The sequence below is a fragment of the Ixodes scapularis genome, unplaced genomic scaffold (genome assembly GCF_016920785.2).
Source record: "Ixodes scapularis isolate PalLabHiFi unplaced genomic scaffold, ASM1692078v2 PGA_scaffold1__304_contigs__length_218370807, whole genome shotgun sequence".
NCBI classification, from domain to species: Eukaryota; Metazoa; Arthropoda; class Arachnida; order Ixodida; family Ixodidae; genus Ixodes; species Ixodes scapularis.
Window position 1 is genome coordinate 146,921,373 of NW_024609846.1, and position 16,726 is coordinate 146,938,098.

Genomic DNA, 16,726 nt, shown 5'->3' on the forward strand with positions numbered 1-16,726 from the left:
AGTCAAATTAAAGGCCGACGTACAACCTTGGGTTTTGGAAACGAAGGTAATCTTTATAGCATTCTCCTCTTCAAAACAACGAGGGCAGCCATGTTAGGGCAAGTTGAAAGGTGGAGAAGATAAGGGAAGGAGGAACCCATAAAAAGTGAAAGGCGCAAAATATACGCGTTGGCCTTTAACCTAACCTAGCTTGCCCAACTTGCCAAATCCTAAAATTTACAAAAAGATTTCACAAATAAAAATAAGAATTAAGTTTGGAAAACTATGATTTCGGTATAGACTTCAAATTATTATTGTCTCCCAAAATCTATTTATTAATATGAATTCAGAGAAGTACAGTGTAAGAGTGGTTTATATAAGAGTCACCATTGTTTGCCTATGATGTATACTGCTGATATTTTATTCGGATAAATTAATATGGTGTAAGAACTTACCTTTCAATTGGTATCTCGGTCAAAATTTTCCGCAAGTCACGAAAAAAATTATTTTGTGCCACCATTTGATAAATCTCAATAAATGTTGTGTGATTATGAAAACGTGGTAACTGTAGGAGAAAATGAAGGCTTCTATAAAAGCAATTAAACTAGGTATTAACATAGTAAAAATTGCTGTTCTTAAAAGAAGGAAGAAAAGAAAAAAGATCGAGGTACACGTAAGCATTTCTTATGAGTTGTGAATGCGAAAGCATGTACATCAATCTTGGTCTACGCGTGTTGGTGCGCTGACTGGCGCTGACAGTGTTCCTGTATAGGCTGCCTGCGGAACCCAGAGTTGCGCGTTCATCCCCGTAGCGCCGGCTTTCCTTCACGGCAGTTGAAGTCTGCTCCTCACGTGACTGAATGCGGCGAATAGCGGCGCCTCGCGTTCGAGGCGCGCGGCGCTCTCAAAAGCAGGGGAGCGTAAGCCGAGGCGTGCGCAACGTCCACTTTCCTGCACGGCCCTTGATCCGACTTCTCACATGATCAGATCTCGGCGATAGCGGCGCGGAGGCACGTGAAAAACAGACGCGCAACTCTGATAGCGCTGACGAACACGCAGTGCCATGAGGTGGCCGGTCGTTGAAACTAACGCTGCGCGTCAGTTTCAACGATCGGCCACCCCATGGCGCTGCGTGTCCGGCGAATGGAAGCCTAGTCGACGCGCGATAGCCAATGGGATTGCAGCGGTGTAAATGGTGCCGCTGGCTGTAGACGCGCGCTAGCCAATTGGATTGAAGCGGTGTAAACGAGCCGTTTAGCGTGGTTTCAAAGTTGATGACGTCAGCTCACTTTTTGAGACAGTTAATGCTTTCACATTAAAATAATCCAAAGTGCTATACCGGGAAACAGTTTCGTATTCACCGACAATGTCAGAAACGGGAGAAAAGGAAACATTGTTGGTATCATGTTTATAGCACGGCCTGACAACACTGGTACCGTCCCGTTAGATATTCGGAACTCCAACGCCCCATAGGCGGCGGGGCGGTGGTTCCAAGATGGCGGAGGGGACTGGGATAGATTCTCCAGGATTTCCCATGCGCCTGCTCGCTGACGCTGGTCAGAGCGCTAAAAGTGATTTATTTGTCTACAAATGCGAAGTGGTTAGGGAGGGATCATATCACATGTGACGGAGGTTTTGATGCACGTTAGGAAAACGAGCATGCTGATATCTAAAAGTTGCAAAAACCTCAACTTGCGAGGCTTTTGTGGTGGGTGAGCGCGTTTTAGGCACCGTCCATGGCACTGTTTGTGGCAGAATGTTTTTGAGGGTGATGAAGATATGTTTGCGCTTTGCCTGGCCATTAGTGCTTTAAGAAGTGAGCCGCGAACAGTGACCGTCAAGCTTAGGAAGGGCAGCGTTCACAGTATTGGTATCTTCGGGTCACAGGCTCACAATTCGCTGCTCCCAGTCTCGGTTTTAGTGTATTGCTACACGTGATCAAACTGCTCTATGGTTATTGATAAAAAGTTTGTTACCGCAAGTTGCCGCGCGTGTAGCATTACAACTGGATGCTCGCGCTGCGCCCTTGAAGCGCAATTTTCAGCGCGCGCCAGCAGCGTTTCCGTGCTCTTCATTAAAAAAAAAAGGTTGTAGTCTTTAAACTCCTTGTCACTTTACGACATCCCCAAACTTCAGTTCGCCGTGAAGCGCAGTGACTTCAAACAGACGGTGCCAACTTTTACGAGAGGCTAGATGACGGTGCGATATGCGATATTAAAGAGCTAAAGTACTCATCAAAACAGTACAGAAAAAAAACAGCGAGAGTTTCCTGTAAAAATAAGAAAACCAAGATTATTTTTTTTTACAGTTACGTATACTTAAAGGGCAACTCCGCTCGATTTCGGAAATTTTGAGATAGTGGGTGATATAAACGTGAAAAGTGCTTCAAAACAACCCTAGACCGTTTGTCTCATTAAAAGCAAAATATTTTTCGTGCGATTTGTTATTTACCACAATCGCAAACCGAAACTGAAACTTCGGCACAGCCGGGCAACATTGTACCCTCAACGTCAGTTGCATACGCACCCATGTGGAATACAATGGGTCACGTGATCTACCAGCGGTAAACCAGAAATGACGCGGATGCGAGGGCAAGGGCGAGGAGGGAGGATGGATGGCGGGCCTAGCCGCGGCCGCGAACGGGGAACGCAAGCAGCGACGAAGCAGGCTATGTAGGCGGCAACCGAGGCGGTCAGCAAATAGTATTTGCGGTTAGTCTCTTGGCACCGGTTGGCACGTATGTCAGCGAAACTCATCTTGTACAACCCTCTCTCCCTCTTTTTGTTTCTCTTGTTCTCGTTCATTTTTTTTTCTTTGTCTGTCTCGCTTCTTTGCTTGCTCAGACTAAAGTCCAGTGACTTTAGCTCAGACCACGCTCAGACGTGGAACGCGTCCGTAGCGCCGCCTGGTAAGGTCTCCCTGGAAAAGAAAATACCAAGAAAAAAACTGCGTAAGCAACAGACGTCAGCCACAACGGAAGTACAACGTTGGCTGCGCCGCACGTCGCCCGCTAAATTAGCGGATTTTGGTGACTTCGCGCATCTCAGTTTTTGTCGGCCGATTTAGTGATCTTTTAGGTGGTATTACGTTATAATATTTGACATTCGGTTTCTCCAGATGATACTAAAGCGAGTCGCAGTGTTTGTTAACAACCGAGAATGAAGCGGAGTTTCCCTTTAAGCTATTTTAAAAAAGTTGTACAACTCGGCTATCAAGCCGCTCGTGAAAGTTGGTAGCGCCGGTTGAATGTCAGTGCGCTCTACGTCCAAGTGAAGTGTTTAGGGTTGTCGTACGCTATGCGAAAACTGCCTATTAAAATAATCGGCGTGTTTAGAGGTTTTATTTTTTGCTCTATCAAAAATGAATATTTTAATGTTCCGTACATTTTTCGCACCGTGTTCTTTGCAACGTTGCGGCCCTCTCGCCACAACTTGCCGTTCTAAGCTCTCGTAATGAACGGTTGGCTAACACAGACACGCTTAAAATGCTTCGAGAATTTCTTTCTTTGCTTTGTAATTACCTGAAAGCAAGTACGGGCATTATGTCTTCTTGAAGTGCTTGGAATAATTGGTCATGTTCCTTGTAACGGCCTTAAAACGCGAACCCATTCCCGATGTGTATTGCTCGACATGCCCGTTGCGCGACGAGTTTTCTCCTACTTATGGCAAAGAATAGACTTTTCGTAGACCGTACTATAGAGCTCTATATTATTAGCGGGAGCGTTTGCCGCAGTCACGTTGAGCATAGATTGAGCTTGCGGCCATGCACAAGACCAGAAATCTGCACCGTATGCGATATACGAGAAGTTCGCAATGAAATTAGACATCCCGGTCCTTCGTGGAACGCTGCTGCAAGACGGAGCACAGAAATTCCTATTTTAACGCGCTCACTTTTTTCGTTAAAACGGTTTCACGCATTAAGGCCGACAGTCCCTGCCAATGTTTCCGCGCCGCCGCCACCGCTGTCGTCCCCGCTCCTCTAGTTCCCTTTGGTCCGCGAGGGGGCGAGCGGCGGACTGTCATTCGTAGTTCTAGGAAATTTTCAGCATTAATATGTTGTATTTTAGTGATTTTTTTTATTCGGAAACGATGTAGTTGAAGAACACTTCACTTTATCACATTACCAAACGGAATGCTCGGAAAACTAGTTCTAGGGCTTTAATAATGCATGGAATTTTTTTTTTAATGTAACCCTAGTAAAAAAAAATATATTATCCGTCCCTCCATTGTTTTTTTCCATTTCCTCGCTTAAGTTCGCGGGGAAAATGATGTCACGTGACATGACATCACGGTATCTATTTAGTTTGGCCGCTAAATTTAGTGGGGAGATTTAAGCCACAGGATATTAGAATCACCACTCCAGTTTTTCTGCTAAATTGAGCGGGGAAACCGACGTTACACGATCTATAACTCAGTGCGGCTACCCTGCTAACTTTCGCGAGAAGTGGACATAAGTGGCCTACACCAATACACCTTCGGTTTCCTGCTAATTTTAGTCGGAACATTGACGCGCTCCTTCGCGAAAACTAAGACGTTGGAAATATACCCGATTCTAATTTGAGTGTATAGTACAGTTGATAATTGTAGGTCCCCAAAAATAGACCGAAAATATACACCTCTTTCTTTTTACTTAGTACTAAAATATATTTCCCAAAATCTTTTTAAGATACCTTTATTTAAAATACATGTGAAGTACTGTTCATGCGTTCTGAAATATGTAAATACTAAATCAGTAGGCACAAAATACCTTTCACATAGATTTCTTAAAATATTTATTTGTTTATGCAAAATATACTCCAACCCTAATAAAAATGCAGCGATCAAAAATATGTGCAGAATAGTCTTAAAGTATTTGGAAATCGTAAATACTGTTGTGTTATACTTTAAGTATCTTTTGACTACAATTACTTTGGTAGCTTACTTAAACTACAGAAGTATTGAAAAGCTCGCCTCCCTACTGAAAAAAACCATTTGGCGCCTGTATAAAAATAAACGGGTCCATACCGGTAACAGTTTAGCCATACCGGTCACCAGTTTGCCAAAGGGGTCGCCCGTATGGCTCAAAGGGGTCCCCCGTATGAGCCATAACGGTCACCTATTTGGGCAAACAGCTCACTTCTTTGGCAAACGGGTCACTCGTCGGGGCAAATGGGCGACTCGTTTGGGCAAAGTTGTCGCACGTTTGCTCCAACCGGTGAACATGTTGCACAAGCGGGTGACCGGACCGTAAAACTGTACCGGTTTAATCAAACGTCTCTCGGGAGCCCGTTTGATATTGAACGTACAGATCGGCGGCCTGGGCACGCCTAGCTGTTTGGGCCGTGGCAGCCAATGTTTCCGGAAGGCTGGGAGCGCCGGTTCAATGATTTCAGATCGTCCGCGTAATGCAAGTAATTGTATTTATATTTTAAGTGCGCTGATGTGCGCTTATACTGCAACTAAAACGAACACATTTTTTTTTTCTTTTTTTACGTAAACGCGCGACGTTGGTGAGCCGATATTTTTGACAGAACTTTAAAACTTTGTCCATCTTTTTTGCCTGAATTTTCTTATTCAGCTCGAATCTCTCTCGCAGAAGGCGCGACCGCGTGAAAGAATGTACTTCTAGAGTCCGTTTCACTTCATTTCAAGACGCGGCGAAGGTAGCACGAACACGTGCCTGCAAGAACATCGAGCATTGCGAGAGCACGCCCGCCGTTGCAACAGTCAAATTACGAGCTCGTGCTGGGTGCTTTTTTGGCTCGGGCGCAAGCCGAGCTCATGGCCGACGCCACTTCCAGCGTGCGTGCTGAAATGCGCGCGTTTCGCCTGCTTTCCAAGGCTGCAAACGCGACGTGCAGTGGCAACTCCAAGAGAGAAGAAAAGCGCGTGTACAGCGGTCCGTGCACCCTCTCCTCCAGCATTGACTGCATTGCCACAAAAAACCAACAGCATTTTTTTTTTTTTTTTTAATATAGAATGCATGGAGGAGAGGGTTGCGAGGGAGGGGGGTGGGGTGTCCCGGTGTCTTGCTCCCATAGAGATCATACATACTAACTCTAGAGGAAAAGGTCCGCCATTTTCCCATACATTCTGGCTGCCGCAAGCGGCGGATCATGCAGGCAGACCTTCGGGGTCCAAAACACGGTTACATCATCAGAGCAGTTTCGTGAACTTCAACAATCCACGAACTTACCGGTGGAAAGATATTCACGTTCCTTTCGAAGCTTTCTTTTTGCACAGCGCGCAGATGTACGGCCTCGCGTTAACGCTAAACTAAACCATATACCCGGCTTCGCCGGTGGGGCGCGGCTGGGCGCGGTTGAGGAATACGAAACTGCGCAACCACCAGATTTCCGAGATTTCGACAGAAGGGAAAATAATGCAGCGTAATGACTTTATTGCTCTTTATAAGCGTTAGAATAGCTCATAATTTAGTTTACAACGTTAAATTATCACTGTTTATATTGCTGAGAGTTTTCACTCTTCGCGTTTGCCATGGCAACGTTGCTTTCTTTCTCTCGTGTTCTGTCGCTCTCTTTGCGATCGTTCACTCGGGACCCCGGGTGTCGGCGCACGGGATTTGCCACTCCTCCTCACCCATCTTTACCACCCTGCTTGCTCCTTGACCTCGCCGTCGCCCCCTACCTCCTCTCTGGTCGGCTCCGTCACGTGATCAGAGAGAGGCTATAGGGCAGGGTTGGGCAGTATCGCGATACAAATGTATCGCGATAGTATTTCAGAAATACATTTCGTATCTGTATTTCTGTATCGCGATACATTTTTTTCACCAGTATCTGTACTCCTGTATCGAAATACATTTGGAATGTTTCTTTGTATCGCGATAAAATCAGGATGAAATGTATTTCGTTACATTTCTTGAGAAATACTCCCCCCCCCCCCCCCCCTGCCCCCGAATAATAAAAAAAAAAAAGCAAGTCCAAACACATTTTTTTTTCTTTTACTTCTCAGGGCATCAGAGTCAAGGAGATGCGGGGGCATTGCTACTCTGCTGACCAAGGTTCCTTTTGATTCTGCAAACTATTTTTCTATGCGTCCTCTTCTCTCTTCTGAGAAGTGTTGCGTAGTCGGGTACTCGAACCAGGTGGCGTACCAGGAGTGGAGTCAGAGCATCTTCTGCCGCAGGTCCTTAGGTAGGGATTTCTTGAGTCATTGTTTGCTGGCATCTAATGCCCGCTGCTAACCGTCTCTCGTGCCTTAGCGTACAGAGTACACCCAGCCGGCAAAGCTGAGTCACATTCCGTTGCAGCACGAGCCTAGTGGTGGTTGACTTGAAATAGTAGGAAGGCTCACGCTGTGAAGTTCAATACATATTCGAATTCATCTGCGGCTGCACCCGCAACATTGCACGGCTCAAGGGCACGTCATCAGCGAACGTGAACGTGACCCGCTGCTCTGGTGATCCGAAACCCAGAAGGAGGCCAGAAATGTCCTCGCTGTGCCATCCCAGACTACGTACTCCCGCGACTCGTCTCGAGACCGCTGTTTCTCGGACAGCTCGCACCTGTGCCGGCAATATCAGCTCACAATCTACGAGGTCTCTGTTTGGATAATGCTAGCGCAAAACTTGAGGACTGCAATCCGTGCGTCAGTGGCGGAGGGTCGGTAGTAAGGACCTTCAGAACAGGGATGCTACCGTATCGTTTTTCAACCGTAACAAAAGATAAGACATGTATTCCAAGATGCTTCAGGTTGTCCACTATTCTCAAAAATGCCAAATGACACTGTATGCACGATCTTTAACTAGGTAACCTACAACGAAAGTACGTATTGTCCTTTCATAAAGCAGCGTGGTAAAGTTTTATGTTCAAGGCCACACCTACAGATAAAGAATATTAGTTCATTCCACCATGACATTATGTGATCAATGTTGACAGGATTCCCTCGTCAGGCAGACAGGAAGTCATGGAAGGGACCGCGGTCAGCCCTTGATGGGAAGTTTTTTTGGGCCCATTGAAGACTCCTTGTCGTCCGAAACCACTAACTTCATGGCAAAGTGCCAAGCCTACTGGAAAGTAATTTCGGGATCGAAAACATCCACTTCAAACTTCAAGCTCCATCTCAGTTGGCATCTCAAAAAATTTGGAAAATGTATTCCGCTATCAGTATTTCTGTATTTGTATTTCTGCCCTCCCTAAAAAGTATTCCTGTATTTGTATTTCCAAATACTTTTTGCCTCTTTTTAAGATGTATTTCAGATACGTATCGCGATACATTTTTACAGATGTATCTTAGTATCAGTATTTTAGCTACTATTTTAATGTATCCCAGTATTTGTATTTCCAAATACATTTTTGAGTATTTCTGCCCAACCCTGCTATAGGGCACGCTCCACGCTGATAAGCATAGCGAGATCCGGCTGCGCGCGCGTTGACAGTCGCTTGTTTCTTTGTCTGCTTGTTTTCCGTTGCAACTTCGTTTCTCCTGCCTTCTTCGATCTGCCACCTTTCCCTGCGGTCTTATAAGAATGTCTCAAAACAACGTATGGGATGTGCACCAAATGTTCGAAAAGTCCTACGGGTATATCGGCGACAAGCGATTCTTCAAAGAAGTCAGGAAGTCTTGCGGTTTGGCTGGGTTCGGCAAATGACAGCTTGTGCGCCACATCGTGTTGAAACTTCAACGAGCCTTCCTTCTCGTTTTTGTGTTTGTGTGGTTGTCCTGCTTTGACCGTGACGACAAATATCACGGATTACATCTGTCAAGTCCGCTATTATTATGGTAAGTGCACTGCAAAATACATGTTGGCAACGATTGACCGCTCTTCTACGCGTACTCTTCCAGGTTATCCGTAAAATTATGCAGCGCCTATTCACGCGGCAGCCGGGAGAATAATTTCCCCGAAAGTCTAGCTGTATAGTCTAGAATTACCTCGGTTCTTGTTTGCTTTGCAATCTTCTCAGTTGTATAAAAGCTTAAAGTGCCTCGCACATTTCACAGATCGCTTGCATGTTTGTACTTCGTCGTCAGAAGAGGTAATAAACTTCGAGGAGAATTGAAAACGATCATTTGTGTCTGTTTTCCTGTCCATTTGCAAGCACCAACGCGAACGTATTTGTTCTACGTGTTTCCTCCATGCTATAAGTACGTTTATGAGTTTCGGGACGTCTTAAATAAGTTGAAAATAACCAACCTCCCAGACGATACCCATTTAGGGCTAGCGAATCCGAATGGCACGTTCAAACGTGTGGTCACGTGCCAGGTCGAACGGGTGCCCGTATCAAACGTGCATCCGTATCAAATGGGTACCGTTTTAAACGGGTACCGTTTCAAACGGGTACCCGTATCCCATAATCACGTTTGATTCAAACGGGTCGACCAGTTTGAATTTCAAATGGTTTTTTTCAGTAGGGCTATCAGAAGTTCACTTCAAGCAGATGTGGAGTACACAGAAGTAATACAACATTTGATTAGTTTGTCAGTGTAGCTGTGCAGCATATCTCACTGATAAATCAGCCCAGTTTATGTTATTGTTTCCTTTTTCTCTACCAAGAACACACCTGATGAGTTTCTTGCACACCGATCTTTAACGGAGTTCGGTAACTACAACCACAAAACTTTCTGATGCTGGAAAGCTTCAGCAAGTGCTGTGAGCAGATATGTTTGGCGTGGTTCTGTTAGCAGTGCAGAATGTTAGTTCACTGAATGCACCATTGTACGTGACGTGAGTAGTGACTAATATATTGACGTTAATGACCATATTAAATAGTCAACTATAGTAAAGAAAACCAAAATAACTATTTTAAAGTGAAGAAACTGCCTTGACTTGCTTCGTCCTGAGTGGTGCTACGCAGTGAAGCAATAAAATTTCTTCTAGGAGCCGTTTTTCTGGATATTGTTTTAGCGACTGCGCCGAATTATTACTAGTTGTACCAATGCTCTTCAGTGAGAGATATCGTCCACGACCTTTAAAACACTGTTTCCATTTTTAAAGACTCCCGAGGAGAAGATCGGATACTTGGAACCTTAATAAGTGCAGAGGGGGTCACCGACCAAATGATTACCTTCGATATGTAGGCTGTGTAAGGGTCTAGAGCAGTCAACGGGACTGTGATTCAGGTGTTCGTGTAGTGGGATGTATTTAGTAGTGCCTTCAAATACCACAGGGACACCACTTACTAACAAAATCCAACACCAAATATACAAATTTGTGTATAGCCAGTTTTTAATACACAAATGGCATGTTGAAGGGGAAGGAATTATATTTTTGGTATATCTAGAATTTTTTCTGATTAATATTTATGACATGTTTTGAGTACATCACGCGCGTATTTCGAATGTGGACAAGATAATACAGAATGAATAAAAAACAAATACTCATATTAAATATATTTCAACTTTGTTTTAAGTACGGCCTCTTTTTGCTAAGGGGCGTGACCTGACATTACTTTACGTAAATTTTCAAGTTGAATTTAGCGCGAGAAATTATTATACAATGGATTCTTTACTATACGAAATGACGTTTTAAGGGCTTCTAAGTAAACTTAAATGATTTCTCCTTAAATATTGTACTCTATTCATGATAGGATTGAAAAAAATACTTGTAAATTTTTCTCTCCACAAGAGAAAACGATTTATAAAACAATGAAGCCTCATCTGGCCAAAGGAATTTACTAAATGGCTGCCCAAAACGTTCGTTATGACAAACGTGAACATCAATTATTGCTTTCTGTGGAAAACTATTTTTTTATATAATTGCTTTTTGTGTGTACATTTTAATAATGCCAGCAGATTTCCTTCTGATGAGGTGGATAGCGCAGAACGTTGTTATTAATATCCTGATATTTTTTATCATTTCGACAGGTAATCCTTCTGACAGTCCTCATTTTAAACTATTTTAGCTGTGTTTTTTAGACAAATAACTGACCTCTGAATCTCAAATTATTATTTTTTTAAAGGCTTGAGGAACGTGTTGAAAGTATATCTTCATCAATTATTTCATTATCTAATAATATTTCTAACGCTTCAGTCGCCAAAATTTGTATCCAAGAGATGTTATAGTGACTCCAAAAAAAGAATACGGGTAGTTCTTATTAAAACGAAGCCGAAATTATTAGCAGGATGCAGTGAAAGGTGGATGTCTTACGTACTGTTCAGAATTCATAGACACCCGAGGTCCCTATTAAAACATCACCAGACTGTGGACGGAACAGCAAGTTTTGAATTCGTCGGTTTTGGCGTTGTTTAATTTATTAAGCCGTATAAATAACGAACTAGATAGCAATGAAACTCAATCGTTCTTTTTTTTTAGCTAGATTAGTTTTACATTGCTTAAACCTAAGGAGTGAGTACACGGACCAAGATTGTGGACCTAATAGACGCTATGCAAAATGCTTGGCGGTCTGGTGACACTACGCTCTGAACCACCTTTGTAGCGTCAAGTTTTTTTTGTTTCTTTTTTTTAGTTTCGGTTTGTCAGCATTTCGAGGGCAGGAACGCTCTGCCAGAGATTTTGATGCAGCAACTTTATAGTATTTCCACTTCCCATCACTCAACTTGGACGAAGGATTCGGTTGTCGTGCCTCACACTTTCAATTTATGCTTTGTTACGATGGCGTAAGAGTCGTATCGTTTACCGGTAGAAGCAAATCGGCCATGCGCCATCTTAGTTCCAAGCCAAAGCATGTGACACAAGCTTAGGTTATTTTTCCAATTTGTTACTGGCTAAACCTTCAATCGCCGAAAAGCTCCGAGTTCCTGCAAAGCAGGCTGTGCCCTCAGTAGTTTTTTAAAAGCGTTGCAAAGGTGCTCAAGTTGGTTTGATATAGCATCGATTTCCACCACGGGTGCCGGATCTCGCGCCGGTAAAGGAGGATTTTTTCAACCGTGGCAGAACGACGGAATCACGTGGTATAAAGTTTGAATACCACGACTTTCCTAAAACTACCCCGATTTACTTCGCTCGGGACCGAATATCACATTCAACTTTGTCAAACGAAAATATTAAAAGCCGTGAAATTAAGTGGGCGTAGGTGCTGCTTCACTCGGCGTCCGTAGCGTAACTTTTTGTCACCGCCGACATCGAGGTTTTTGCTCCTGCGATGAACCCAAGCGAGTGATGTAATCGAACGTAGGGTTTGACAAAAGTTACATCAATTCCCGTTTGTGCGCGAGAGCTTAAAGGGGCACTGACACATCAAAATCATTTTTTTATCATCTCAAACGATTGAAAACCATGCCCGGACATTACCCTCAAAATTCGAAAGTAAAAAAACAAGTTTCAAATGCCGAATTTGAAGTTCGCACGCGATCCGCGCCAGTGCGATGACGTCGAATATTGCCAGGCGCGCAGCTGGCGAAGTAGGCTACACAGCCGTGGACTTCCGGTTATCGTGCTCGCCTCCCACGCGAAGTGCCAGGGTTCGAGTCCAGGGAGCTACTGGTCTTTTATTTATTATTTCAGTTTAATGTTCTGGTGAATTCGAGTACATTGTTGTTTGTTCTAGGTCCGAATGTTGTACGCGTCAAACCTTCTACGCCGATTAGTCCAGAAGCCTTCGCGTGTACATAAGGAGCTTCGCGTGGCGAGCCAAAGTCAGTCTCGCCCCAGCGTTCGACTCTGCTCTTACGCCGTCTTCGACGCCCGCGACGCTCTGCTCTTATCTTCTGTTTCCTTTTTATTTTTGGGCACAAGTTCCCCCCATTAAACGTTCAGTTTACTCTGTCATTCGCCGTCTCATCACTTGTCATTTGTGACAATTTTGGTGGAGGTGCGGGGTAGTGCATTCTATGCCCGTTGAGCGTACACCTCCGAAGACAACCCGACCAAGCGACGTGCTCAGCCGCGGAAGGCTACCCTTCGCCGAAGACGCCGAAGCCCAAAAAAGCCGTCGCACCAGAGGTCAGTCCCCCGAACTTGGTCTCTTGCCCGAGACACGGAAGCACAAGATCCCGACCATAACCACCCCGACCGTCGTCGTCCTGCCCGTCGCGCCGCGGACACCTGCTCCCTTCCTCGGCGAGATCTATGAGGACGTCGAAGACTGGATTAACCAGTACGAACGCGTGGCTCGCCACAACGGGTGGAGTGACGCTGCAGCGCCTGCAAAACCTCTATTTCTCACTTGAAGGAACTGCATATGTGGCTCTAGTTTTATTCTTAGTCTTTAATGAATAAGGAACCCTGCGTTCGTCACAGGGATTGTCTACCTGTGTGTTTCGAGTGAAAGCTGAAACACGCGTGGTTTTTAGAGTGTAAATTCAAATAGAGTCTGACGATAATATTCCCTGGAGAAGGGGATCAAGCGGGATTAAGGATAAACAAAAATCTCCAAACACAGCTAGGTGACTGTTAAGCTGTTAAGCGTTCATAGGCAGTTTTTACGAGTGTGACACTCGTAAAAACTGTCCGTGATTCTCTTTTTTTTTTTGCTGTGCATTCTGAGAGTTAATAGCTCCCGGAGTTAATACTCACCGGAATGTCATTTCCAGTAAAAGTCTATTTTACTGGATTATGGGATTGTTTTCACTTCCAGTAAAGCAGTAGTCTACCGTAATGTCGCCGGATTGTTTACTGGAATGTCACCGGTTGTTTTACAGGAATTTTACCGGATTTTTGCCGGAATGTCACCAGATATTGTACCAGAATGTCACCGAATTTTTACCGAAAGTTTATTTCCAATAAAAGTCCATTTTACTGGATTATGGGACTTTGTTCACTTCCAGTAAAGCCAGAATTCACCAGAAGATCACCAGATTCAGATCACCATTACAAACACAGTCGCCCTGCTCGTCTTGGCTACCTTCACTTTAGCCGTTCGCCTACTTGCGTCGGCTTCCAGTGATGTTCGGTGTCCGGCAAACTAGAGTGGCCTCCGGTAGTATTCCAGCGGCGGGTAATCGAAAGTGGCTCTAATATAACTTCCAGCGAAAGTGGCTACGCTGGTCTCTGGTGAAAATGAGGGAAAATAACCCGTTTTCACCGAATCTAACTGGAATTTTTTGCCGGATTTTATCCGTAAGTGGCTCCGGTAAAAGGTCCAGCGAAATCTGGTTACTGGAAGTGGCGGCCGGTAATATTTCCAGTAATAAACTGGTGAACTACGCTGGTTTCTGGTGAAAATGAGTGGAAATTATCCCGCTTCCACCAAATGTCACTGGAAGTTTTTGCCAGATTTTTCAATACGGGGTCACTAAATGACGAGACCGAAATCATATTTCGACTTAAAAATACCCGCTTAATTAGTTATGATGGCTGCTCAAGGTAAGGTGGAGCAACCCGGCATAAAAATACTGCCTGCGCTATAATACTTAGCATGAAGCCCGAAGTTCGCACATCATACCGAGTTACGTCACCAAATTCATTTTCAGTCCTAATTTTATTTTCGTCCACGTCGTCCTGTGAACGTTATTTATTAATGGAAGTCATTGACTATACGGTTGCAGAGATGTACAGTAATATTCTGTATTAAATATTCTGTAAAAACGTTTCTGGGTTTGCGTTGAGTCCAACTGTCAAAGCGGTTACCTCTGTAGATCTTGCCATAGAGTACTACCCGAAACCGATGGTGATGTTCATGTCGTGCATGCAACCTTGCAAATCAAAACCTCCGTTACATTCGGGCATACATAGGCGAAAACTAAATAAACAATTAAGCTACCGAAATAAGCTACCGACATGCCTCCTGACTGGAGCCATTGTGTTATTAGGTAGCAAAGGGAGTACGTGACATCTACTCCTCGGTTATTTTCTCCATGTTTGACATTTGGTCTTTATGGTATCTTTAATTTTTTTTTATTCCACACAACGTGAGATTCAATGCTATTAAAAGCAAAGAATGTTTCGAAACACTTACGTCTTGGTAAAGGCTATTAATATATTTTTCGTTGAGCATCTTGTCCCAGTATCCAACGTGATAGCGTAGATGTTTGAGCTACACACATATTGAAAGAAAATGAAGTTCGTTGTCCAATTGAATTATAGTGGGTGGCAGGTTAAGAATATAGTATTAGCTGCCCACACCTCTTTAAACTTTATTGTTAACCTGTCACCAATTATAGTTACTAAACTTTTAGTTATTTTCATTACTGGAAACATTTTGATTTCAATTACCTTTTTAAATAATGCGACTTTCGTATCCTCGTCCATCCAAAAAAACGAATTCAATGTGCGAACAAAAGTTTGATTCAATACTTCTATTATGTTTATCACCTGTTAGAAAAAGAGACGCAACTTGATTATAGCGTCAGAAGAATACTCTCTTGATATTTAGTAATATGGGAATCATTTTATTCATCGTTTACATATTTAGAGTCACTTTTGCGCTCAGATATAGGTAGATTTGTGTAGTACGCATATATAAGAAGCGAAGGCGTGTGGGCAATCTCATTTTGAGTATTTTTGAACCTCCACCAAGTCCTATTATATTTTTGCATGGTCAGCTATAAGAATAGCCCTAGGAGGCAATGACGGCTAAATAGGCCCTGTATAATCTTTGTTTCACTATTGAAACTAATGTTCGCAAAAAGAATCGAGCTTATAATTGGTTCAAATACACGAAAGGTAAAAATCTTTTTCTTTTTTTTTAATTTGATAACATTTCGATAACTTTGAAAAGACACTGAACCGAAATTTCGGGCTCACAAGACAAGGCTTGACCGATAGGCAGGATGCTGCAAACCCCAAAAACATCATACATGCAGCAATATTTCTAACGGATCGCCGTATTTTTGCATAACAAGTGCGCGACAGTACACGGGCGACGAGGCCGACGACACGATTGAAGTCACGATCCTCATTCCTCTCCCCCTCGCTTCGTCCCGTCGAGCTGGTGAACCGAAGCGAGGAGGAGAGAAGCGAGGCCGCTTCCTCTCGTTCTCAACTGTTCCGGGAGGATCGTGACGTCATAGCCCTCGTTTGATCAAGCCCTTCTTTTTTTAAAAATACGGCCATCCGTTTGAGGTATCAATGGATAAATAATGTTTCTTTTTTTTTTCTAGTTTGTAGTGCCCCGTTTAGCGCTTCTGGGGCCTTATTTTGCGAAATCATAATTTTGGTTCAGTATCCCTCTAAGAGCATCGTCATTTCGTCCAATATTTTTTGTTAGCTCTGTTGTTGAGTCAAGTGCGTTATATTATTTTCCTTCTGTGGAGATAGTCTTAAGTATAACAACTAAAGCCCGGAGAAATATAAAAAATAAACGTATATACACAAAGATTAAATATCGTTCAACATACAACGCGCGGTTCTTCAAAATTGGACTGTTGGCTTTTCTGGGTATGATTCTTGAGTTTTCTTGATATTTATATTGGCATATTTGTTTGATTGACGTGCACACATCGCACTACACTTGCTTGGAATTTTTTATAGTTAATTTATGTATACCTTACAAGGCTGACCGAAGTGCATACACAAGTGGTAAATTCAATAGTTGGAGGACAATATTACAAAGCAATTAAGCGAATTCCACATAGTTCCAAGTGAAAAAATAATACTCATATTAATCCTCATAATATAGTAAGCAAGCATGTAATAATTAATGTTTTTTTTAATACATTTTGTACAGCCTTTTGAAAACGTTTAATAAGAAAGTGCTTATTAAAGCAGCCGTCCTCCAACATAGACATATGGGAGTTATAGTCATCCAACGAGAGTTGCTACCCAATGAACCCGTAGTAGTTCTCATTGGAACACAACGTCCCAACACAATACCAAATTATTAATACTGGGCGGCAATATGGACTACGATATGTTTTGTACCCCCGCCCTTATAGTATCGTCTCGCGCGAACCCCTTTTTTGCATAATAC

At 43.4% G+C, this 16,726-nt stretch overlaps 1 protein-coding gene across 1 annotated transcript in view; it reads right to left on the reverse strand.

The window, feature by feature from the left end:
- LOC121835974 (neprilysin-1-like) overlaps positions 1–16,726 on the reverse strand; it is a 118,778-nt gene that overhangs the window by 62,302 nt on the left and 39,750 nt on the right. The window contains exons 10-12 of the mRNA XM_042290560.1: positions 15,031–15,129; positions 14,774–14,851; positions 435–544 (exon numbers count right to left, since the gene is read on the reverse strand). Coding sequence (XP_042146494.1) covers positions 435–544; positions 14,774–14,851; positions 15,031–15,129 — 287 coding nt within the window. The remainder of the gene's footprint in view (positions 1–434; positions 545–14,773; positions 14,852–15,030; positions 15,130–16,726) is intronic.